The 24,958-nt window shown below is 42.2% G+C and overlaps 1 protein-coding gene across 10 annotated transcripts in view; it reads right to left on the bottom strand.

Moving 5' to 3' along the window:
- KLHL3 (kelch like family member 3) overlaps window positions 1-24,958 on the bottom strand; it is a 268,190-nt gene that overhangs the window by 102,898 nt on the left and 140,334 nt on the right. Inside the window, exon 1 of one of the 10 annotated variants that reach the window (XM_037509251.2) lies at window positions 12,305-12,755. The exons of 7 other annotated variants lie outside the window; for them this stretch is intronic. In XM_037509251.2, coding sequence (XP_037365148.1) covers window positions 12,305-12,360 — 56 coding nt within the window. In that variant the 5' untranslated portion in view covers window positions 12,361-12,755. Of the gene's footprint in view, window positions 1-3,538; window positions 3,576-12,304; window positions 12,756-24,958 lie in introns of those variants that run through there. 2 more of the 10 variants (XM_037509252.2, XM_037509254.2) reach the window with 2 other exon arrangements.

Raw genomic sequence — 24,958 nt, 5'->3', positions numbered from 1 at the left:
ACCCAGCTCAGCTTCTTCCACCACCACTTATGTGACTTTGTGGGAGGTCATGATCCTCCAGCCCCTCCCTCCCCTAATGGGGGGATGGGAGCAGGGAGGAGATGGAACACCATACCATTTAATTCACAGGGATGTTTGCTCCTTCAACAAACATTTTAATGAGACTACTCTGTGCCAGCCACTGTGTTTAAACTAAAAAGAAACAACAATAAACAAGTCTGAGCTGCTGCTGTCATAAAGCAGACTTAAATGGAAGAAAAAGCCAAGTAAATCTTTAAACACTGTTTCATAAGTATTATTATTTAATAGGAATTTGAGAGGATGGGCAACTATCCAAGTGCTGGCAGGTTGAGGGAAAACTTCCTAGAACCTAAGGAAGAGCAAAAATGTTAAGAAGGCAGAAATTAGCCAGGTAAAAGGAAAAATGGAGACTATTCTGGCAGAGAAAACAATATATACAATGACACGGAGAAAAAGAGTCAAGGTGTTCAAAGTACTGAAAGTTTAGTAAAACCAGAGGAGAGAATGAAGAAAATAGGCTAGAAGAATCAACTGTCCTGTAAGTGCTGGTACATAAGCAAGGCTATGGAGTTTGGGTTACATTCTGATATTTAAGCCCTCATTTGATCTGATGCTGACTTTTATGTCACAATGTGAAATAGATATCTAATTTTTCCCCATAAGTTCTATTTATTAAACACTCCTTCTTTTCCCACTCATGTGTTATGCCACTTTAGGTCACATAGCAAAGATCCAAATATAAAAAGGTCTATTTCTGGACCCTAATCTCTCCATTGGTCAGTTCATCTGTCTCTGTTCCAGAGCCACATTATTATAGTAGCTTTGTAACGAGGCCTGATATCTGAGAGGGCAGGTCCCCATCCCATTATTATGCTTCAGATGTGTCTTGATGATTCTGATTTCTTAACTCTCTCACACAAATGTTTTTTCCCCCCCCATACAAATTTTAATATTAGTTTTTAAGTTCCAAGAAAGATTGGAACTGATGAGATTTTGATAGAAACTGCCTTAAATTTATAGATCAATATGGTTAAAACCAGCATCTTTCTGGATATTATGTCTTCCTGGCCACGAACATGTAATATCTCTCCATTTATTTAGGTCCTCTTTACTGTCGCTTAAATTTTGATGTTTTTCTGTATGAAAGTCTTAAACATATTAAATTCATTAAGTCATTTAAAATTTTTGTTGATATTTCATCATAGTAATAGTATCTTTTTAAAATATTTTTGATTGTTTAATTTTTTTTTAAAGATTTATTTATTTATTTATTTATTTATTTATTTATTTATTCATACAAGCACTGGGTACAGTCACAAGCGCAGGAGGGTGAGAGAATTCACCAGAGCCAGAGCAGGGAGCAGAGCAGGCAGAAGGACCGAAGTACACTGCTAAGGGGAGCAGCGGGCGGCAGGAGAGGTCTGCGCGCCATGTGGGACCCTCACCCGGCGGCCGGGATCAAACCGGCGCTGCAGAGGCTGTGGGCAGCCTCGCAGCCCAGCACTCAACCGCTGCGCCACCGGGGAGGCCCTGATTGTTTAATTTTTTTAAATTGATCTTATATCCAGCCACCTATCCAAATGTTCCCATTATTTCTATTTGTCTAAAGGTACAATTAGGTATATTATTTAAACAATCATATTACCAGCATCGATGCCAGTTTTTTTTTTTTTTCCTCTTTCCCATTTCTTAGGCCTCTAATTTCTCTTTTGAAAGAAATTTTGCACTGGCTAGGATGATCAATCACAATGTTGAAGAGAAAAAAGTGAATATTCTTGTCATCTTCCTTATTTTTTTTTAAAGATTTTTTATTTATTTATACAAGAACCGGGGTAATGACTAGATGTGCGGGAAGGCGAGAGGATTCACCAGAGACAGAGTGGGGAACAGAACAGGCAGACTAACGAAACTGCTGAGGGGAGTAGCGGGCGCGATAGGAGAGGTCTGCCTCACCATGTGGGACCCTCGCCTGCTGGCCGGGATCAAACCAGCGCTGCAGAGGCTGCGGACAGCTTCACAGTGCAGCACTCAATCGCCTGCGCCACCAGGCGAGGCCCCATCTTCCTTATTTTAAAGAACATGCTTCTAGTTTTTTCCCACTGAGTGTTTTGCAGGATTTCTGGAGATGCCCATCATCAAGTTAAGAAAATTTCCTTTTGTTTTATTGAATTTTTAATCATAAACTTACACTGAATTTTACCAAACACTTTTGTAAATCTAATGAGATGATCATATAGATTTTTCTTTTTAATATCTTGATATGGTAAGTGATGCAAAGTATTTTTTCATACTAAATGATACCTACATTCCTGGGATGTCTAGAAACTATAAAACAGTGCACAAATATTCAATATAAATGCTGTCTTCATATGGTACAGAGACTTAAAAGCCAGGAAGAAAAAATATAATTTGGTATTGATCAGGTAACTACTGAAGGTTTGTAACAAGGAAATAATAAGATTAAAGCTAATAAAAGCCCAGTGGACAGGCATTCTTAATTCCATTTCATATATATGGAACAGAGAGATGCAGATGAAATAAAGCCATTTTGGAAGCACTTCCAGTGTTATCAGTCTCCCCATTGCACTGTTCTTTGTGCTTTCCAGCTATCCAGAATAGCCAAATGATGATGTGTCCCTGTTTATGTGCTTACCACAGGGTCTCATAGATTGCCTATTACCAGAGACTAAAATGCAACAAAACGCAATTCACACTAAAACTTTCTGAAAAAATAAGTGATTGAAAGCCACAGGCCATCTGGTTTTCCCATTCCATTCATAGTCTTTTCCACCCTGGATGCAGGGACAAGTCTTGGCATCAGAAAGAACACAAGTTCTCTTTCTCTTTTCTCTGCACTGCTCCTCTGTGAAAACATGGGATATCTGGAGTAGATTCTGGATCCCTGATTATGGAAGGCACAAACTTGTGAGCACTCATTCAGTTGTTTACTACTTTCAAGGAGTAGCAAGTTAAAGGAGGTTCCGAGGGCTCAAAAGCTAAGAATTTTGTCACACAGATAATAACAGACAGAGATGGGATCTCAGTTCAGAAATCTTTGACTTGAAGCCCAAGCTATTTCCACCACAGCCTTCACCCTCCAGTAATATATGTATGACACTATATGGACATATATGCACACAAACATCTACATATTCCTCAGCCTAGGATCACATGCTCATTCACTACAAACAGATTCCCTCGCCCATTTCTTGAAATGCAATCTAAATACCAGTTTTTCCAGGACCAGTTAAGCTCTGTGTCCTCTAGGAAGTCTTCTGAATATTTTAGCCTTAAGTTGTAATTGACTTTTCTAAATTCTTACAGTATACAGGATACCACCCAGGCTTTGATTACCTTTTCATAAGACAAATCTAACCATGCACTTCCTCATACTAAATGCAACGTTCCTAGTGGGCAAGAACCATGTAGCCAAGGATTCTTGTTGGGCTCAGCCTGCCCAGTATCAGGCCACATCCACAGCAGATAATCATTACATATTTGTCATCAATGAACTGACCTTAAAACCCTTTGCTTTTTCTTGGAAGTGAGAGACTGGAGTAATCAGCTCAACAACTGGAATTTAGAAAGAAATGAAAGTAGGGTTGGCCTTTGGAGTTAAACTGTAAATCAATACACATAAAATGTTATTTGTAGAAATTATTATACATGAAAATACACAAATTCTAAACATGAGGCTCTTTTCTCATGCCATACCACCTCCCTTGGCCTATCACCTCCCCTCTCCTGTACTCCAAATTCCAGTTCCACAGGTCCTATGTCTGTCTTGACTTGCCCACTTAGATTTTACACAGAAATTCACAACATATTCAAAATGAATGCTCCCTGGCCTCCCTCAGGCCTACTCTTCTTTCTGTTTGCTCTATCTTGGGGATAAACTAACCACCTACTCATCTCTTCATGGCAGAAACTAGGATGTCACCATTAAGATCTTCTTGCCTCTCTCACAACCTTCATACACAACCACAAGTCTCATCAATCCTATGTCCTCTAATATCTCTCCACCTTGTTCCTTTCTCATGGTCACTGCTACCACAACCTCGGTCTAGACTATCAAGAACTCCATCCTAGATGACTGTTATAACCTCCTCCCAGACTCCAGGGTGGCCTTTACAGAATGTCAGTGTGAGCTAGGTATGTTCCTTGTGAACCTCTCACTGGTCCTCACCACATTCAGAATAAATCTCAGATACCCAGCCTGGCCCTCATCATCCCATCCTTGTCCTAAAGACGTGTTACTGTAGTGCTAAAACACCACTTCTGAAATACACTAGACTCCTATGCCCTATCCCCACCCAGTTTGTTTCTACCAGTCCTTCAAGCCTCTTTCTGGAAGTCTTCCCCATCATCCTCCACTACCCACTAGGCTAACTTCCTTTCTTCTGGGTTCCCACGGCACTCTGTGCTTCCCTAAGTAAAATATTGTAATTAGCTCGTCTCTCTCTACCCTACACAGTGTGTGCCGGGAAATGATTAAGAGTTGGAGACCTGGTTTGTAACACTTGCCAATTTCCATGGTGCAAATCCTCCTACCCTGGCAGATTTCAATTTACTAATGTGATATCACCAAACACATGGTGCTGGGAAGGGGTGTGCAGCAGCATACTGTTAAAGCACTATATAATATTTCTACTATAAAAATACAATAGACACCAGCTATAAAGCACAGGTAATAGTAAAATAATTAGGAAATAACAAGTTCTAAGTATTACATTTGTTTTTAATAGAATTTATTAGTAAATTATATAATTTAATTCTTAGTAAGGGCTATGCTTAATAACTCACTCACAAAATCCTGAAAAATTTAACAAGTAACTCATGCACATGGATGAGTGCTGGCTCCAGCACACCACTGCCCTAGACTCTGAGCTACATGAGAACCAGGATGGTGTTGCATCCCTCACTATTGTTAGCCTGTGACACATGACAGTGCTCAATAGAAGATTGTTGAGCAGAACAAATAGATGGATGAGTAAAGAATGTAAAACTACAAACTATTCCATCTATCTTAATTTCCCATCATTGAAATAATTTTGACTTTGTTTCTCTCAACTTTCTGTCTTTTCTCCCCCATGTGGAGCCAGTGCAGCCCCCTGCATTGGTGATACAGAATTAGGAAGATGAGGGGAGAGAGAAAGCCAGTGGTGACTATAGAAAAGAGAAGAAAGGAAGAGTAGTTGCTGTTTACTATGTCAGTTCTTAGGTTCTTTCCACTGCCATGGAAAATTCAAGCCATGAATGGAAAGGAAAGAACACTAGAAAGCATGAGAGCAAAGCAAGGGACAGGAACACAACACATGTGCAATGCATACGGGATCTGGTAAAGGACTTGCCCCTGAGCAACCAGGCTGTGACAGAATGGGTAGGAGAAATGGGAAATGCTGCTGAGGGTGAGGAACTGTGTCCCCTCTACAAATCTTTAAGAGATGCAAATAAAGTCTGGATAGCAAGAGCTGGTCCTGGGCCACACACATAGAGCCTAAGCATGTTTAAAAGTTCAAGCTAAAGGGCCTCCCCAGTGGCACAGCAGTTGAGCACTGGGTTGCGAAGCTGCCCGCAGCCTCTGCAGCGCCGGTTCAATCCCCGGCTCCTGGGCAAGGGTCCCACATAGCGCACAGACCTCTCCTGCCGCCCGCTGCTCCCCTCAGCAGTGTATTTTGTCAGTCTACCTGTTCTGCTCTCCGCTCTGGCTCTGGTGAATTCTCTCACCCTCCTACGCTTCTGACTGTACCCAGTGCTTGCATAAATAAATAAATAAATCTTCTAAAATAAAAAATAAAAGTTCAAGCTAAAGATGAGATAGAATAAAGGGAAGCAAAGTCACCTAGCAGTGGCAAAACAATTCTAAGTTGGTGTAAGACTGTGGCAAATGAATTAAAACAACAAACAAAAAAAGGTGCCCTTTAGAAAAGAAAACCAAAAAAACAAGAACCAGACAGAGAAAATCCTTGAACCACCTCATCCCATAATATCTAGGAAAGAAGATGATTTAATCATCAGCCCTCGTCATTTGGCTCAGCCTCAGGTTAGATTGACGCCTGTAAATATCCAAACGTGGTAACCTGGTCCCTAGCTTGCTGTGCAGCCGTTTGATCAACTTGGCCTCCCCCGTGGTTCTCCTTCTGAAAGCAAGAAAGTGGTAACAGGCCCGCATGACATCTTGCTAGCAATAGTTGTCTCTGCAAATTAATAAACAGACACTCTGTTGTACTTTAGTTCTCATGATGAGTTCATCAGCAAGATGAACTCTCCAGGTCTGAGCACCAATGAGATAGGACTGAGTAAACCACAGACCAAGCACGTATCCCAATCCTGAAGTTCAAGGTCAAAACGATCGAGTTTAGAATTTTACTTCTGGATTAATGAAGGCCCTGGTATTTCGAGAAGTCCAGGCAGCAGTATTCAGGACTTGATAGCACAGCCCTGTCATCAAGAAACAGTCTACACACAGGTTGCTAGCAGCCCACAATATATGGATGCTTTTACTGGTACCAGCTCAGTTCACAGCATCAGGCTGATTCCCAGCAATAGCCACATGGACACACAGAATATATGCATCAGTGACCCTGCTCCTGGATAATGCTTAATAACAGCTACATCTACTGAAAGTTGACCAAATGTTAAGATACTTTGCCTCCATTATCACATTTTATCTTCAGAATAGCTCTTTAAGGTAGATATTATTATCTCCTGAGGCACCGAGATAAAACTTGTCCAAAAGTTCCATCCAAGTACAAAGTGGAGAAATGATACTCAAATCCAATTCAATCTGACTCCAGGGCCTATGAGCTCAATAGCAATGTTCACTTAGGATCATGTCCACAGTCCATCAGGCCAAAGGGAGCTTAGTCTTTATATCCCACTCTCTGAGCTTCTTCACTGTGTGATAAAACTAGGTCAAATGAAAAAGACTACCTGCCCCAGGACCTATGACATGGCACTACTTCCCTTCCATGACTGTGGGAAGCTGCAGTGTGTCTGGCAGTCACTATTAACAACTACTCAACTTGGTATTTTCACACAAGCCCATCATGATTTATCAAGGCTGGCCAGTGGCTACTGCCAGTCCTATAATGTACCCCTTCCTTAGCTAAACAAGCTCAGGAATAGGTATATTACTCATCACATTCCTAAGAGCCCAATTCACAGACTGCTTCCTTCAAAAGCCAGGGAGGAAATCTCTCCAGTGAGCTGTGTAAAAATATGCAAAATATAAGAGAAACACTTGAGTTCTAACAGATAGATGAGAAGAAACAAAGACGAAAAGAAAGCACACCCTTGTTTTGTGGCTTTTTGGAAACCAGGTTTATATTTGGGTTGAATAGCAGTACTGAGCTCTTTCATGTGTGTGTTTTTAATGGAAACTACAATAGACTTTCATAGTTAAAAAGAAAAACCAGGCAAGTTATGCTGAGAGTTGGAAATTATAAAGAGTCTTTATATATTATAAAATGCTATAAATTTTTGACTTGAGAACTACTAAATCTAATAGGGGGAAAAAAATCTAAAAACAAAGCATGTTCAAATAATTCTTTACGTGGTTTACTAATGCTCTTTTTGTTGTAACCTTGTTTTAGGGTTCATCTAGAAATTAGGAAAAAATTGGGTCAGTTCAATGACGGAAAATTTCATCAAATAAAGCACTTGCTTTCAAAAACTTACTCTAAAATGTAATTATCCAAGTCTGTCTTAACACTCTAAAACCTAGTAGGCAAAATCCTAAAAAACCAAATCTGGGTGTGGGGAAATCAAGAGATTTCTTTCACTGACTTTGTTTTTTTGTGGTCGTAAACCTTACTTCGCCAAAAAATATTTCCAAAATGGAAAATTTGGTTTCAATTATCATGGTAGAAATGCACATCTGCTTCAGGCAGCAGTATTGCCCAAAAATTTCTACAAAAGTTTCTACCCGTGACTTCAAGGGACAGAAGAAGACTCAGCAACATACCAGGGAAGAGAAAAAAGGTCAGGGTACTCAACAATTGCTCTTACCTGGGTCCTGCAAGTATTTTACCTGGCATTGCAATACTCAGCATTCAGAGCATCAACTTTCTAAGACTTTCTTCAACTTTCTTCTCAGAAAGCAGGAAGAGCAAAAAAAATCAGCTCCTTCCAGTTCTGAAGCCCCCCAAGGTCCAAGGATGAGGCAATCTTCCTCTGAATGCTATTGGCACAAGTCCATGGCATAGTGGTGGGCATAAGATCCCCCTCTCAAATATAGATATCCCCATGCTCTAACAAAGAAAGCCACCACAATTTTAAGAAAAATGGAAAACCAGGGTCTCCCTGGTGGCGCAAGGGGTTAAGCACCACACTATGAAGCAATCCACAGCCTCTGCAGCATGAGTTCAATCTCTGGCCAGCCAGAGAGGAACCCATAGGGCAAAGCAGACCTCTCCTGTCTTGCTCGCTGCTCCCCTCAGTAGTGTATTTCAGTCAGTCTGCCTGTTGGGTTACCCACTCTGTCTCTGGTGAATCCTCTCAACCCCCGCATCTCTGGCCTGTAGCCCAGCTCTTATATGCATAAATAAATAAATCTTTTTAAAAAATGGAAAACCAACATCTCCTTTTTATGATGCTTCTTCCAAAAATTGCAGTCAATCTTGTTGATATGCCAAAGACCCTTTTCCTTTGCAAAAGATCAGCCATCTACCTCTGGCTGATTGATCCACAGAGGGAAATGAGAAACAGCATTAGAAGTTCCCATAGAGGGTCCTCCCTGGTGGCACAAGGGGTTAAGATCCAACCTATGAAGCTACCCTCAGCCACTGCAGCACGAGTTCAATCCCCGGCCAGGGAGATACCCACATGGTGCAGCAGACCTCTCCTGCCTCGCCCGCTGCTTCCCACAACAGTTTATTTCAGTGGATCTGCCTGTTCTGCTCCCGACTGTATCTGGTGAATCCTCTCACCCTCCCACACCTCTGGACTGTACCCCAGCTCTTGTATGCATAAATAAATAAATCTTAAAAAAAAAAAAAAAAAGAAGTTCCCGTAGAGAGTAGGAGAGTGTGGGGAATACAGCAAAGGTGAGTGCAAACTCACAGGTTTGTCTTAAGATTTTTGACCTGAACAAAAGTATGTCTAGTTCACAGCCCTAAACCACCTGTGCATCCAGATGCCTCAAGAGTTTCTATAAAAAGGAGGTAAACGGCAGGTCTTGGTGAAAACCCTGTAAAGGAAGTGCCAAGCCCTGTGTGGTATATTACTAAGAGGAATAATTTAGGGTAGAGCAAAGTGATAGCCTGGTAAGTGCTCTAATTTTCTCATGAAAATGGTCCCACATAATCTTCGGATGATAAACATAGGAATGTCATAAAAAGAAGCCTTGATTCATATGCCAGCACAAGTCACTGGAAACAACAGGGCATAATACAAACACCAATGATACCATTTACAGAGTGCTTCCACTGTGCCAGAAAAACTTTCCTTGGTGCTTTATTCATATTGCCTCATTCGGTCTTCACAACAACTCTATGAGGTATACACAGTTATTACTCCCTTTTGAAAAGAAAAATTGGTTCTGAAAAAAAATGTAACAAACTCAAGGTCACACAGTTTGTGAAGTAAATTCACTGCAAGGTTTATGTTATTCCAAAGGCCACAATTTCAATTAACAGCCTTTCAACATAGAAGTTCTTTTCATACCCTCATGGCAAAGAAGGAAAATTTTTCATTAGAAATCTCTAGGCTGAAAATTTTTAATGCTTAAAAACAGCCCCAATTAAGTTTCAGCAGGTTAAGTGTGGATGGAATAAGCACCAAATTCAGGATCCCTCCAGTCTCTGGAGGTTTGACATGTGATCCCAGGCCAATGAGTTGGCTTCTCTGGCCCTGGGTTTCCCAGGGTACTTGTAAAACAAGCCTATTGCTCCCCTGTCTTCCCCCTACCTCAAAGCATTCCATAGAGTCAATTACCCATGCTGAGATAGTAAGGCTGATATCAAAGGATGAACCTATTGGCCAAAAATTTCAGTCTCCTCTCTCACCAACTTTCTTTTCAGTTACCAGAACTTCCCACAAAAGTAATCAGTTCATCAGCCATTATCCAGCACCTGCTGTGTATGCAGACACATGGTAGACAGCCAATGAAGAGTATTCACAGGAACAAGGCATCATCCTTGCCCTTGAAGACCTGCCTCCAAGTTTGATGATTTGTAAGATATATGAAACGAAAGTACAAAAAAGATCTGGTGTGTGGGCCTATTAGTCAGCTTATCCAACTATAAGATACAAACTACAGAGGTACCAAAATTCAGAATCCAGGACTAGGAAAGCTGAGGTTACCAAGGCAAAGTACTATTTTAAAGAGACCCGGATTGATGAGTAACTTTTGGAAAGGAGGAAGGAAAATGCATTCCAGGCAAAAGGAGCTCTGGGACCTACAGCTCTGGGGCTAGATGGAGTAATGTACAGGGTGGGTGATCACCAGAGGTCAATGGATCTATGGGTTGGAAGTATGAGGAGCAATGGGAATGGAGGCTGGAGCCAGATTTCAGTAGACCTGAATGTCTGGCATGATAAACTGGGCTTGACTGGGAACAAAAAGGTAGTGAGCTGGGTAACCTGATGAATGTTTAGAAGCTGCTCAGTGTGGATTCCTTGCCTACTCTCTGACTCCAGTGAGGGCGGGGGGCAGAGGGGAAGCAAGAACAGGAGGGAAAAACAGGTATTGTAAAGCTCAACACACCAGCCATCCCAGGAGAAAGGCACCGAGTACTGAAGAACAAGGGGACAAGAACTTACTACAATTCTGAACACCATAGTAGGAACACATTAATGGTGCCTCAAAATGCTTGGCTAGCAATCCTTCAATCAGTTGCTGCTAGTCTCACACAGACCTTTCAGACCCAAGATGCCTCAGGTCAAGCAAACAGGCCTGGTCCCGAATCGCTAAGTCTCCATTCACACAGCCCCTGCCCTTCTCTAGCCACCAGACTAATACCAGAAGATGAGGACATCGCCCACCTGGGCCCGAAGCATGAGAGACAGGCCTTCAGATGCTCCGTTGCCTAGCAGGCCACAAGGAGTCCACCACTAAGCTCCTGTTGGAAAGAGCACCCAGAGCAAGACTGCACCAACAGCACATTCAGTCCAAAAAGTCCCAACTATTCCTGTGAAAGTCACCTCAAGTTCCTCAAGGCCTCTTCAGATTAGAGGACACCCAACAGTCACACCAGTTGTAACAGGGTCTAGAGAAGTTAAACGACATCATTCTCCCCCACAAGATGCAATCCACGCCAAGGAAAGTGTTTATAGGGGTACTCTCCAGACAGCACTGACTTAGTGGAACCTGTTAGCACTGAACCAGGCATTTACAGTCCTCATCCTCTTCTTCCTCCTTCTGTGTGCACCCCTCCCTGCCATCTTCTCACCTCAAGAAAAATGGCAAACCTTATTCTCTCCCAGCTGCAGACCCACAGAATGAAGAGGCAGACACAGTATGAGGAGATTTTCTATCACAGACAGAGGAAAGATGGGCCCCTGCACTGTACTGAGCACCTCTGTGATGAAGGAATCAGATCTTCAGGTAATAGTTTAAATTTTTTGTGCATCTCCTGCCAGGAAATACACCCTGGTTTGTTAGATCCAGCTGAACAGAAGTATTTAAAATCCTTTTTGTGGATTCTTAGTTTATAAGAAACCCCTGATGGAAAGAACAAGCACCCACCTTCCAGTGTCATTCATAAACTTTTCAACGCAAATGGAAGGCAGGTCAGAGACAGTGTCATATGAATGGGTTTGTCTCCGTCTTACTTGAATGTGTGTAATAAGGTGCTCATGCACACACGCGTGCGCGCACACACACTTTTGGAAAGACATCAGCATGGCACACTTGCTGACGGTGGAGCACTCGGGTGTGAAAATACAAGCTCTCTATGCCAGGACAGCCCTTCTCTGACATCAAAAAGCCCCTACCAAAGAAAAAGCACCCCGGGGAAAGTAGCCAGGAAAGGGAACCGCCTCCTTGAAACAGCCTGAGAAAGGCAATCATGATTCAGTCCAAGCTGAAACTATTCCCAAACACCAGCCAGGAAATGCCTTCTTTCAGGGTGCTCAACTGCCCAGCAAACCCAGACCTGCTTTTAAGCAAGCCAGGTCTCGGGAGAAAGGGGTTCCCCACTCTGACCGCCGCCACACCGCTGGGATTCATCCGTGGCCAGGTCTTCCGACCCTGCCTAGCCAACGCAAACACAAACACGGCGAGCACCCTTTCACGTACACACACGCACATATAACACAATACACACTTGTACATAATTACCTTTCACCCTCCATTGTGCGAGGCCCGGCCGAGTTGGCAGCCGCTGAGCTGTGCATTCACCCTGAGATCCGAGCTCCGTCCCCGGAGCCAACCAGCGGGAGATCTGATCAGCAACAGTGATTCAGCATGGCTGCAAATGAAGCCGCCTCCCTCTAGATCCTCCTTCCCCTGACTTACTCCCGGCAGCTTCTACCGCAGAAGCAGCAGCAGCAGAAAATGTCTTACCCAGAGCTCCCTGCAGCCCTTTCAGCTGCTAAAAGCAGCAACCCACTTGCTCCCCCTCCCCCGCAGGCTTGCTGCTCCTCGTCTCCTAGGAACAGCGGCAGCTCCAGCGACCCGAGTGCAGTGCCACCTTTCCAGCTGCCTCCACATCTGCCCAGGCATCCCCAGCTCGACTGGCCCACCCCAGGGGCTCTTGCCTCCTTTGCCTAGACTGCAAAGGCTCAGACAGTTCCTCACTAGCCCAAGAAATAGCTGACCCCACCGCGTCCCTGCCCCCATACACTCTAGGTCTGTCAGCCTACTCAGACTGCTGGAATGAGGAGGCCCCTCTGTGGCTCGCAGTGGAGTTTATCCACCTGGGGAAAATGACTTGTAGGTCAAGGCTCATGTTCTAATTCCTCTTCCCAAAATCTACAGCAGTCCTAAGAGCCTGATAGAAGTTAAGAGGGAAAGAGGCGAAAAGAACTGAGGAAAATGCAGAGAAATTAGGAAAAGAAAACTGGCAGAAACACATGAAACTGAAACGATCCCTATTTTATTGCAAGAGGTCAAAGTCTATTGTAATAAAGCCATCACAATGAACACCCCATACATATATTTCCCTAGGTCACAGGAAAGATCACAAACTTCATAGCGCAACACTAAAATATCTTTCTAAATACTGTTGTGTTAAAATTTTATTTAATCTGTGCTTCCAACTAGTAAGTCTCTCACTGATCAGCAACCAAAGCTCTCTCCCACCCTGTAATCTCCAGCTGCTGAGCCTCAATGAGACTAACTTAACTCCAAAGCATAACCTTGGGGAAGGTGGGAGGCCAATATCTGTCTCACCCGCAACCCAGAAGCTAGAGGTAATGGAGACAATCAGGCAACGGTGATTGATCAGCCACAAAAACAGGTTCAGAAGCTTCCTTGATGCCTCAGAAAAATCATACATCTCTATTCTGAGAACCCCCTGCCACAGACCAGCACAGCAGTAGACGATGAGGCCACCTCAGGGTTGAGAGAAGCGTGCAGGGTGGTCAGGGCGTCGGTGAAAGAAATGACAAACAGACACACTTTAAGAGTGAAAATCTGAGTGTAATTTTCTTTGAGTTTGTGACCAATATATATGTTTTCCAAAGGCACAGGGACAATGAATATCAATGAAATCAGCTTGCTCATGGGCTCAGTCTATCACCATCAGGGAGGTGATCTACATAACAAGCAATGACTTTTATAGAAGAAAGAAGGAAGTTTAGAAAGACAAATAAGGGATTAAAGTTTGTAGTTCTAGAAAGACTGAATAAGATTTTTAGCATTCTTGTAGTGGTTCCTGGTGGTCGTTATCTTTTGATAAGCTTCTGCCTTTTCAGGGAACTTCCGCTGTACTTCCTCTGCTTCAGGGTGTTATGCTGTTCTCCCCCTGCGCGCTGGTTGCCCAGCCGGACCTAGGGACAGTTAGCCCTAAAGGTCACTGCAGGGGGAGGTGCAGCAGGTCCCCCTTTGTTTTTAGAACGGAGCTGGAAGGCGTGCAGGTGCAGCACCCTCCATGTCACATGGGTGCTTGGCAGGATCTGTACTACTAGCTATCTGAATTACTTTCAGCAAGTCTCTTCCCTATTAATCTGTAAGCTAGTTTAAAAAGAAATTTTTACTGGACTCTAATGTTTTGTAGGGGGGGGATATCCTGATATATAAAATAAAGTACAAGAGAAGCTCAGTGAGTTTATTATTATTATAATTTTGACCTGTTAAATGTCTGCCCTGAAACCATGGGGGGGGGGTAGATTATGAGGTGATATAAAGTAAGAGTAATTGCAACTTTATTATGGTCTCCTGAACTAAAATGTTATTCTAAAAAATTATCTCCCCTGACAGTGTCCTCTTAGATGAGGCCACTACCCAAACTCACGCCTCATGTGAGAAGAGGCTGGGGTGATTTTAATTATACTCCACTACCCTGTATCACCACTTCTTTTCACAATAATACCCCTTGTATCTTTCTCCCCTCCCCACCCCCTTCTCTTCCTCCTCTAATCAGTCTTGTGGCTTTGCTCCAGATATTTCCTCTTGAGGTGAATCACAGGGACCAGGAGAAGCTAAACATCACAAATACGGAAACCAAATCCCAGAATCCTTGCCAAAGTGCATAGACATCCACCAAGAAGACAAGTGGGTGATTCATAAAGGGGACATAAGAATCAGTCTCTCTTTCACAACTTCACCCTACAGGAAAGAGGGGAAATGTCATATCTAATAAGCCAGAGAAAGAGAGAAAAAGGGGATCAGAAAAGGAAATACTTAAGGGCTGAACATATTCAGATTTCATTATAGAGCTATTGAGAGTCTAAAAATTTATAGAATTTCCTGTGCAACTTTCTATCGTCTTGCCAAAGTTACTACAATGTATGTGCTGAAGCCATACTTCTACCTACACCTGCATACCTTATTCACTATTATCACAAGATAATAGAGAGCAGAGAACATTGAGTGAAGGTCACCTAGCAAAACCTGGGGCTAAGTTATGTTAAAAATCATTCAGAAGGGAGAAAATTTTTGCACTCCGTACAACTGATAAGGGACTGATCACAAAGATCTACAAAGAGCTCACACAACTCAACAAAAACAAAGTAAGCAATTCAGTCAAAAAATTGGCAGAAGAGCCAAAAAGATGATTCTCCAAAGAGGAAATGCAGATAGCCAACAGGCATTTGAAAAAAATGTCACTTATAATCACTTATAATCAGGGAAATGCAAATCAAAACCATAATGAGATATCACCTTACATCAGTAAGAATGGCACGTATTAAAAAAGCAGGCAACAACAAATGCTGGTGAGGATGTGGAGAAAAAGGAACTCTCCTACAATGCAAACTTGTCCAACCACTATGAAAAGAATGTGAGGACACTCACATTCCTAAAATGGAGCTACCATATGACCAGCAATTCCACTCCTAGGAATCTACCCAAGGGACACAAAAACATTAATTCAAAAGATACCTGCACCCCTATGTTTATTGCAACACTATTTACAATAGGTAAGATATGGAAACAACCCAAGTGCCCAAAAATAAATGACTCAATCAAGAAGATGTGGTATAGGGGCCTCTGCGGTGGCGCAGCGGTTGAGTGCTGGGTTGCAAAGCTGCCCGCAGCCTCTGCAGCACCGGTTTGATCCCCGGCTGCTCCCCGGCCACAGGAGGAGGGTCCCACATGGCACGCAGACCTCTCCTACCACCCACTGCTCTCCTCAGCAGTGTATTTCGTCAGTCTGTCTGTTCTATTCCCCGCTCTGGCTCTGGTGAATTCTCTCATCCTCCCGTGCTTCTGACTGTACCCAGTGCTTGTATAAATAAATAAATAAATAAATAAATAAATAAATAAATAAATAAATAAATAAATAAATCTTAAAAAAAAAAGAAGAAGATGTGGTATAGATACACAATGGAATACTATTCAGCAATCAAAAAAGATTAACTCATGTCATTCACTGGATGGAGCTGGAAGGGAGTATGCTCAATGAAATAAGTCAGAAGGAAAAAGAAAAATATTGGATGGTTTCACTTATAGGAGGAATATAGGGGAACCAAATAAGGGATAAGGAGAAAAATAAGAATAATTTAAAAAAAATTAACAGGCCACTGTAAATTAGAGACATTCTGCAGGGGAGGGGGAGAGAGAGGGATCAAAACAGGGGAGGGAAGAGCACAAGGGGCTGTGATGATGGTACACAGGTGAACTGGTGGTGGGAATTTTACTGGGACCATACCTGAGAGAATGCAAATATTGTACAAAAATGAACAATGATATAAAATATATATAAATAAATTTAAAAGATTAAAAAAAGAGAGAGAAATCATTCTGCAGATTCCTAGAACAAAGTTCCCACCCTAATCTAGTTTCAGAGTTATAGTTTACATAATCTACCTTCATATCCAAACGTTCTCTGGTCCATAGTCTGAATCTGCCTGCTCTAGACTAATTTTTCCAGCTGAACTCCAGATTAAGGAAGATTGCTATAGGATTCTTGCAGTAGAGGGCAAAATGAGATCCCACACTTAAAATGTCTGGCAATAGCATCTTAACCCCTTCCCAGCCCTTCATCCCATACCCAAGGCTTGTTTTCTTCCACAGCTTACCACAAGCACCCAGTGACCCAGTTCTCCATCCCAAAGCAACTCACCCAGGCACCTACAACAGCTTTGTTCAGAATCCTTCAGCTCTATGTGCCTGAGGAAGAAACCCTATCAGTCTAGAATGTACTTTCCTATGTATTCCATCTCTGTACAAGAAGTCAGGACAGCACTGCGTATCAGGAGACAGGCCACTTTCTTTGGGTCTTTTCTATTTGTACTTTTAACCTTCTCCAGTTCCTCACATTTGCAGGTACCATAACACAGTGCAGTGCTCCCACACTGAGCTGTGCATCAGAACCCCCTGCATAGCTGGTTAAAATTGGTAATGCCTACGTGATTGTATGCAACTACTACATTTCATCAAATTAGACACTTGAAATGGGGGAGTTTTGTTTTATGTAAATTATACCTCCATAAATCTGGGGAAATTAAAACTCTATAGGACCAGGTTCCACACCTATAGGCACTGCTCTTCCCCAACCCTCTCCCCCAACACACAATTTCATCATCTCCATTTTAGAGATAAATCAAAATGAGACTGAGAGAAAGTACTTGACTTAAGATGGCCCGTAAATTGGACACCAAACTAGGAATGGAACCAGAACCTCAAATATCTAGCCTAATACCCTTTTCAGCTCTTGGTGGAAATGTCTTTTCCTACTAGTTGTTTCCATCTAATGGGGAACAAGAACTTTTGCGCCCCTGAAGATATTGATAATTGCAAGCACGCAAGGCTTCCAAATACCTGTGATTATAAAGTCCTTCCCCCAGGGCTTCTCTGGTTCCTCAGCTTACCACCAGGCCTAGCCTAAGACTGCTCTCAGAGAAAGCAGAAGGCACACCACTGGACCGGGGGGAGGGAGGGCGAGGGCAAAGAAAAGTCAGACAAACTGTAGCAGCAAGCAATGCTTCACACAGGCTACTGCTTTGCAAATATTCATCTCCTGAGGTCTTCCCAAGAATTCCTTCCTCTTCAGAATCTATAACCTGCAGCTGATGCCCTCTGCTGGTGAACACGTGCATCTCTTCATAAACAAAGGGAAAACCTAATAAACACCTGTGGCTTAAGGAGGAAAAAAGTCTGCTACTGTCACAGAACATTTTATTCAAGAAGGAGCATTAATTCCTACTCAGAACTTTTTCATGGGCTCTTGCAACTTTATTTTTTTTAAGATTGATTTATTTATGCATACAAGAGCTGTAGTACAGGCCAGAGGTATGGGGGGTGAGAGGATTCACCAGAGACAGAGTGGAGAACAGAACAGGCAGATGTACTGAAAGACACTGCAGAGGGGAGCAGCGGGCGAGTCAGGAGAGGTCTGCTGCGCCATGTGGGTCAGCTTCCTGGCCGGGGATTGAATTCATGCTGCAGTGGCTGCGGATTGCTTCATAGGTTGCGTCTTAACCCCCTGCGCCACCAGGGAAGCCCCTGCTCTTGCAACTTTAAATGAACTATATTTGTCCTCTACAGGCTGTGTCTATCGGCTTCTCTATCTGCTATTCTGGTTCTACCCTTTCTGAATACAAATAATACTAGGTTGTTTTACATGAAAAGGTAAAATATATATGACACATAACCTCAAGGTCAAGACAAATACAGTGATATGTAGATGGTCAGCTCTGCACATCTAGCAAGTACAGAGAATTGAGGCAGGCACATGCTTAAAGTTACATAAAACCCATGTGCGATATGCTAAACATTCTGGTCACTATCTTCCTGCACCGGCAAACTTGTAATTCAGTCTCACTGAATATCTACTTTATGCAATGGGCTATACCAGGGAGCTACAATATAAATACTATGTGAATAAACAGACTGACAGAAAGTAGGGATGCAAAAGAAATCATTCCAAACCCCTCTGGGTTCTTCTAGGCTGGCAAACAAACAAGCATCACACAGACTGATAAAAGAAAAAGTCATACATGTATTTAATAATAACATGTATACCTCTTACATATATGGAAGAGGCCTAATAGTACCGAGAATCTTATGTCTCCCTCCCCTTCCCTTGGCTTTAATCATCATCTTAAATAGCTTAGCTAAGGCAAGGGAGGTTAGGGGAAAGAGAAGGTAAATTCAGTTGGGACATTTACTGGGGAAGGTGCAGAAAATAAAAGGTATATAGCTAAGATATGAAAACAACCTAAATGCCCCAAAACAGGCCAGTGGATCATGAAGTGGTATACATACACAATGGAATACTACTCAGCAATCAAAAAAGATAAACTCATGCCATCTGCAGCAACATGGATGGAGCTGGAAGGGATTATGCTAAGTAAAATAAATCAGAAGGAAAAAGAGAAATATTGCATGATTTCCCTTATAGATGGAATACAGGGAAACCAAACAAAGGGTAAAGAAAAAGACAAAACTCACAAAACTCACAGATCTGAGGCATACAGCGGGGGATGGGGAAGGAGAGAGAGGAGGGTAAAAACAGGAGAGGGAAGAGCACAAAGAAATATGGTGATGGATTATGGGTGGTGGGAGAATTATGGGAACTACACCTGAAAGGAGAAATCAAATATTATACAAAAATGAACAATGATGTAAGAAAATATTTTAAAAATTAAAAAAAGACTTCTCCAGGGCCTCCCTGGTGGCGCGGTGGGTTGAGCGCAGCACTGTGGGGCTGTCTGTAGCCTCCGTAGCACAAGTTCGATTCTCTGCCGGCCAGGGAGATTCTCATGTGGTGCGGCAGACCTCGCCTGTCTCGCCCACTGCTCCGTCTGCCTGTTCTGCACCCTGCTCTGACTCTCGTGAATTTGCTCACCCTCCCGGTCCTCTGGTCTGTACCCCGGTACTTATATAATTTTTTTTAAATCTTAAAAAAAAAGCAAATAAATCTTTTTTTAAAAAAAGGGCTAGCTGCAACTAGGTAACTCCAAATTTTCATGACTTCATCTAAAAATTTTAAAAATAAAAGCCTGATCAATAGACAGATTCAACACTATTCCAATAAAAATCTCAATGACATTCTTCAAAGAAATAGAACAAATACTGATGAAATTCATATGGAACCACAAAAAACCACAAATAGTCAAAGCCCTACTGATGAAAACAAAGGAGAAAGGAGGTATCACACTTCCAAACTTCAAGTTATACTACAAAGCCATAATAATTAAAACAGTTTGGTACTGGAATAAAAACAGACACACAGACCAATGGAACCAAATAGAGAGCCCAGAAATAAAACCACACTTAGTGGAGATTTCTGGACCTACTAAACATAGAGCTTCCATATGATCCAGCAATTCCACTCCTAGGTATTTACCCAAAGGACAGAGAAACATCAATTCCAAAGAACACCTGCACCCCTATGTTTATAGCAGCACTGTTTACAATAGCTAAGCTTTGGAAACAGCCCAAATGCCCAAAAATAGATGACTGGATCAAGAAGATGTGGTATAGATACACCATGGAATATTACTCAGCTTTCAAAAAAGATAAACGCATGCAATTTGCAGCAACATGGATGGCGTTGGAAGGGATCATGCTCAGCAAAATAAGCCAGAAAGAAAAAGAAAAATACCAGATGGTCTCACTCATAGCAGGAATCTAGAAAATTTAAATAAGGAACCAGGAAAATGAATAACTATAAGAAAGTGAAAATCAAAATCAACAAAAAACTATGAACCAGAGACACTTTTTGGGGGGTGCGGGCGGAGGGGAGGGATTGGGTCAGAATGGGGGGGTTGCAGTTGTATGGGGAATATAAAAATAAAATTTATTATTTAAAAAAATAAATAAATAAATAAAACCACACTTATATGGAGAACTGATCTTTGACAAAGGAGCAAACAATATGCAATGAAACATGGACAGTTTGTTCAACAAATGGTGCTGGGAAAACTAGACCACCACATGCAAAAAAAAAAAAAGAAAAGAAAAGAAACTAGACCACTACCTTTCACCGTGCACAAAAATCAACTCAAAATGGATAAAAGAACTGGACATAAGACCTGAAACCATAAAATACATAGAAGAAAATATAGGTAAAACACTACAAGACATACATCTCAAAAAAAGACTCATCGCCCAAAGCAAAGAAAGTCAAGGAAAAGATAAACACCTGGGATTACATCAAACTGAAAAGCTTCTGCACAGCAAAAGAGATATTAAACAAAACAGAGAGACACCCCACTGATTGGGAAAAAATCTTTGCACCCCTGTCAACTGATGAGGGACTGATCACGAAGATAAACAAAGAACTCAAACAACTCAACAAAAACAAAATAAACAATCCAGTCAAGAAATGGGCAGAAGAACTTAAAAAAGACATTTCTCCAAAGAGGAAATGCAAATGGCCAACAGGCATATGAAAAAATGTTCAACATCCCTTATCATCAGGGAAATGTAAATTAAAAACACATTGAGATAGGGCCTCCCCGGTGGCGCAGCGGTTGAGCGCTGGGTTGCAAAGCTGCCGGCGACCTCTGCGGCGCCGGTTCGATCCCCGGCTGCTCCCCGGCCACTGGAGGAGGGTCCCACATGGCGCGCAGACCTCTCCTGCCGCCCGCTGCTCCCCTCAGCAGTGTACTTCGGTCCTTCTGCCTGCTCTGCTCCCTGCTCTGGCTCTGGTGAATTCTCTCACCCTCCCGCGCTTCTGACTGTACCCAGTGCATGTATAAACAAAACGAACGAACAAACAAACAAATAAATAAATAAAAACATGCCTCTATAAAAAAAAAAAAAAACACATTGAGATACCACCTTACACCAGTAAGAATGGCACATATCAAAAAAACAAGCAACATCAAATGTTGGCGAGGATGTGGTGAAAAAGGAACTCTCCTTCTTTTCTGGTGGGAGTGCAAACTGGTCCAGCCACTATGGAAAGCTGTCTGGAGGTTTTCAGTCTACTAAAAATGGAGCTACATATGACCCGGCAATTCCACTACTAGGGATCACCCAAAGGACACAAAAAACGTTGATTCAAAAGAACACCTGTGTCCCTATGTTTACTGCAGCACTATTTACAATAGGCAAAACCTGGAAACAACCCAAATGCCCAAAAACAGATGACTGGATCAAGAAGATGTGGCATATATACACAATGGAATATTATTCAGCAATCAAAAAAGATAAACTCATGCCATTCGCAGCAACGTGCATGGAACTAGAAGGAATTATGCTCTGTGAAATAAGCCAGAAGGAAAAGAAAAATATCGGATGGTTTCGCTTATAGCAGGAATATCGGTGACCCAAATAAGACATCGGTGTAAAAAAGTAATAACAGTACAAAGCACAACAAAGCAAAAACGGACAATTGTAAATCAGAGACATCCTGCAGGGGCGGAGGAGGGAGAGGGATCAGAGGGAGGGAGGGAGGAGCACAGGGGCCTGAGGTGATGGTGCATGGGTGCCTTTGGGAAGGAAACTCTATGGGGTCTACACCTGAGGGGTTGCGGGAAGCAAATATTGTTTAAAAATGAACAATAGGGCCTCCCCTGGTGGCGCAGGGGGTGAGCACTGGGCTGCGAAGCTGCCCACAGTCTCTGCAGCACCAGTTTGATCCCCAGCCACTGGGGCAAGGGTCCCACATGGTGCAACAGACCTCTCCTGACACGCCTGCTGCTCCCCTCAGCAGTGTACTTCGGCCCTTCTGCCTGTTCTGTTCCCCGCTCTGGCTCTGGTGAATTCTCTCACCCTCCCGCGCTTTTGACTGTACCCAGTGCTTGTATAAATAAATAAATAAATAAATAAATCTTAAAAAAAAAAAAATGAACAATGATGAAAAAAAAATTTAAAAATCAGAAGCAAAACAATTAAAATAAATAAATAAATATAAATAAAAGCTTGTTTAATCCCACCACTTTATCTACAAGTTGTACATTAAAAAATTCCTACTGGTACATGTTTTATGTTTTTATCATGTAGACTATGAAATTCATCATTTTAACCATTAGCCATTAAGAGAAAAAAACAAAAAAAATGTTTAATAACATGTATATCACCTGTGTAAACATTTAGCCATCTTTAAGTATATAAATTCAGTGGTGTTAAGTACATTCACTATGTTCTACAGCCATCACCACTAACCATTTTCAGAACTTTTCCATCATTCCCAAAGAGACTCCATGACCAATAAACAGTCACCCCTCATCCCTTCATCCTTTCTTCCCTTACCAGTCCCTGGTAATCTATATTCTACTTCCCATTTCTATGAATTTGTCTATTTTATGTGTAATCATACAATATTTGTTCATTTGTGTCTGGTTTGTGTCACTTGACATAATGAGTTCAAGGTTCAACCATGTTTCATGCATCAGAATTTCATCCCTTTTTTTTTTTTTTAAGATTTATTTGTTTATTTATTTATACATGCACTGGGTACAGTCAGAAGCGCGGGAGGGTGAGAGAATTCACCAGAGCCAGAGTGGGGAGCAGAGCAGGCAGAAGGACCGAAGTACACTGCTGAGGGGAGCAGCGGGCGGCAGGAGAGGTCTGCCCACCATGTGGGACCCTCCTCCGGTGGCCGGGGAGCAGCCGGGGATCGCACTGGCGCTGCAGAGGCTGTGGTCAGCTTCGCAACCCAGCGCTCAACCGCTGCGCCACCGGGGAGGCCCAGAATTTCATCCCTTTTTATAGCTGAATAATATTCCATTGTACATATATACCACATGTTGTTTATTCACCTATTGATGGCCCCTGGGTTTGTAATATTTCACCTTTTGACAGAGCACAATTTAGTATACATTTCCCTGAAGTTTGATATTTATATTTTCCAATCTCTTCCTATATGACACATGACCATCTTTGTGCAACACTGTTTTCCTTTCATTGAATTGCTTTTTTAGGTTAAAGCCCTAGTAATAGAACTAGAGCCAAAGGATATGATTTAATGGTTCTTACTAAATAAATTTATTCACTTTCATTTGCCACTTTCCCCAGTCTGTGGAGAAGTTACTATCTGCAATTTCAGTTAAAAGGGGCACAAATGTATATTAAAAATCAATTGGAGAGAAGCAAATAGTTCCCCAAAGCAATTGTTATAGATCCACCTCTATGAAGGGGAGGTGCCCTTCCCCCTTCTACACACACACACTTACAAGTCATCAAGTAGTGTGCCATGAGCTGAATTTCCTGAACAGGGAAGCAACTGGGAGCTAGGGGCAGAGTTGAGCAGCCCCTGTATCACATGGGAGCCAGGAAAGCTTCTTTCTTGCTTCTGTGGCCTGACTTGCACCCTGGGAAGGAGACTTGGAGGAGACAAGCGAAAGGACTCAGAACAGATTCATGGTGACATGTAGGGAGGCTGTACCTGGTAGAGACCATGGCAGACAATATCTTGAATATCATCTCTTCTCTCCCTGGGCACACAAATTCTATTGAAGATCTGTGCTCTAAAACTAAGAGTATGCTTCCTTTGCCTTCGTGCACACAGTTGGCCAAATCCCTTTCAGAACATGTACACCTTCTCCCTCCTCTCCCCTCCACCCTCCTCTCCCCACACTAACACTTTCAAGCTTGTGAACTTGTGGATCCAGAGATTTTAGTGGATCTAGCTGTGACTAACAGTAGAGCAAAATTTACAATGCCAAAATGTCTTTTTGGCAAAAGGATTGTTCTGAACTGGCCATTTTTAAGAAACAGCAGACCGAAGAAAAGCTCTGGGAACTGAATAACTAACTACCTTTTGTAACAGACATAAAGGAAATTCTCCATTTGTAAGGGGGTCTGGGTCTCTCCTTGTTTACTGAGATTTTCTTGGTAACTGCTAAAAATGGTTTTCTCCCTTTCTCCCCAACAGCCTGTCTTTAGTTAAAGTTGTTATTTAAAGAGGTAGAACTTAGGTCATTTGACTAAGGCGCTGTTTTCCTGCATCTCTCCCATGTATGTAGGAGGTGTTATGTGTTATTTCTCCTATTTTTTGTTATGGGGGGTATCTTCGACAAGAGCTTAGAAGGGTAAAGGAAAATTATTTTTCCACCCCTACACTCTGATGTTAGGAATAAAGTAGAATTCAGAAGAGATTGGTCAAATGGGTATTTTAACCAGTATCCCTTCTATGACCCAGGTTTCATCCTCTCTCTACCAAAATGTATTACAAGATTAGAATAAAATAACTTCCTTCTCAGGGATAATATGAAGTTATTAAATCAGAATAGTTTGCTATGCATTGCAGAGATTACAAAGAAAATGTGATCTTTCTAATACACTGACATACCTACCTCTGTTATGGAATGATGTTGCTTCTAGTAGTTATGCTTCTTTTCTCCCTAAGGAATTACACATGGTGCCTATGTCAACAATTGTTTTCACTGAGATCATTTTGAAGACCAACATAAGGCAATTCTTTTTATCTACATC

This window comes from Talpa occidentalis, unplaced genomic scaffold (genome assembly GCF_014898055.3).
Source record: "Talpa occidentalis isolate TD23 unplaced genomic scaffold, MPIMG_talOcc4v2.1 talOcc4.13, whole genome shotgun sequence".
Taxonomy (NCBI): Eukaryota; Metazoa; Chordata; class Mammalia; order Eulipotyphla; family Talpidae; genus Talpa; species Talpa occidentalis.
This window is presented reverse-complemented; position numbering and strand designations above follow the sequence as displayed.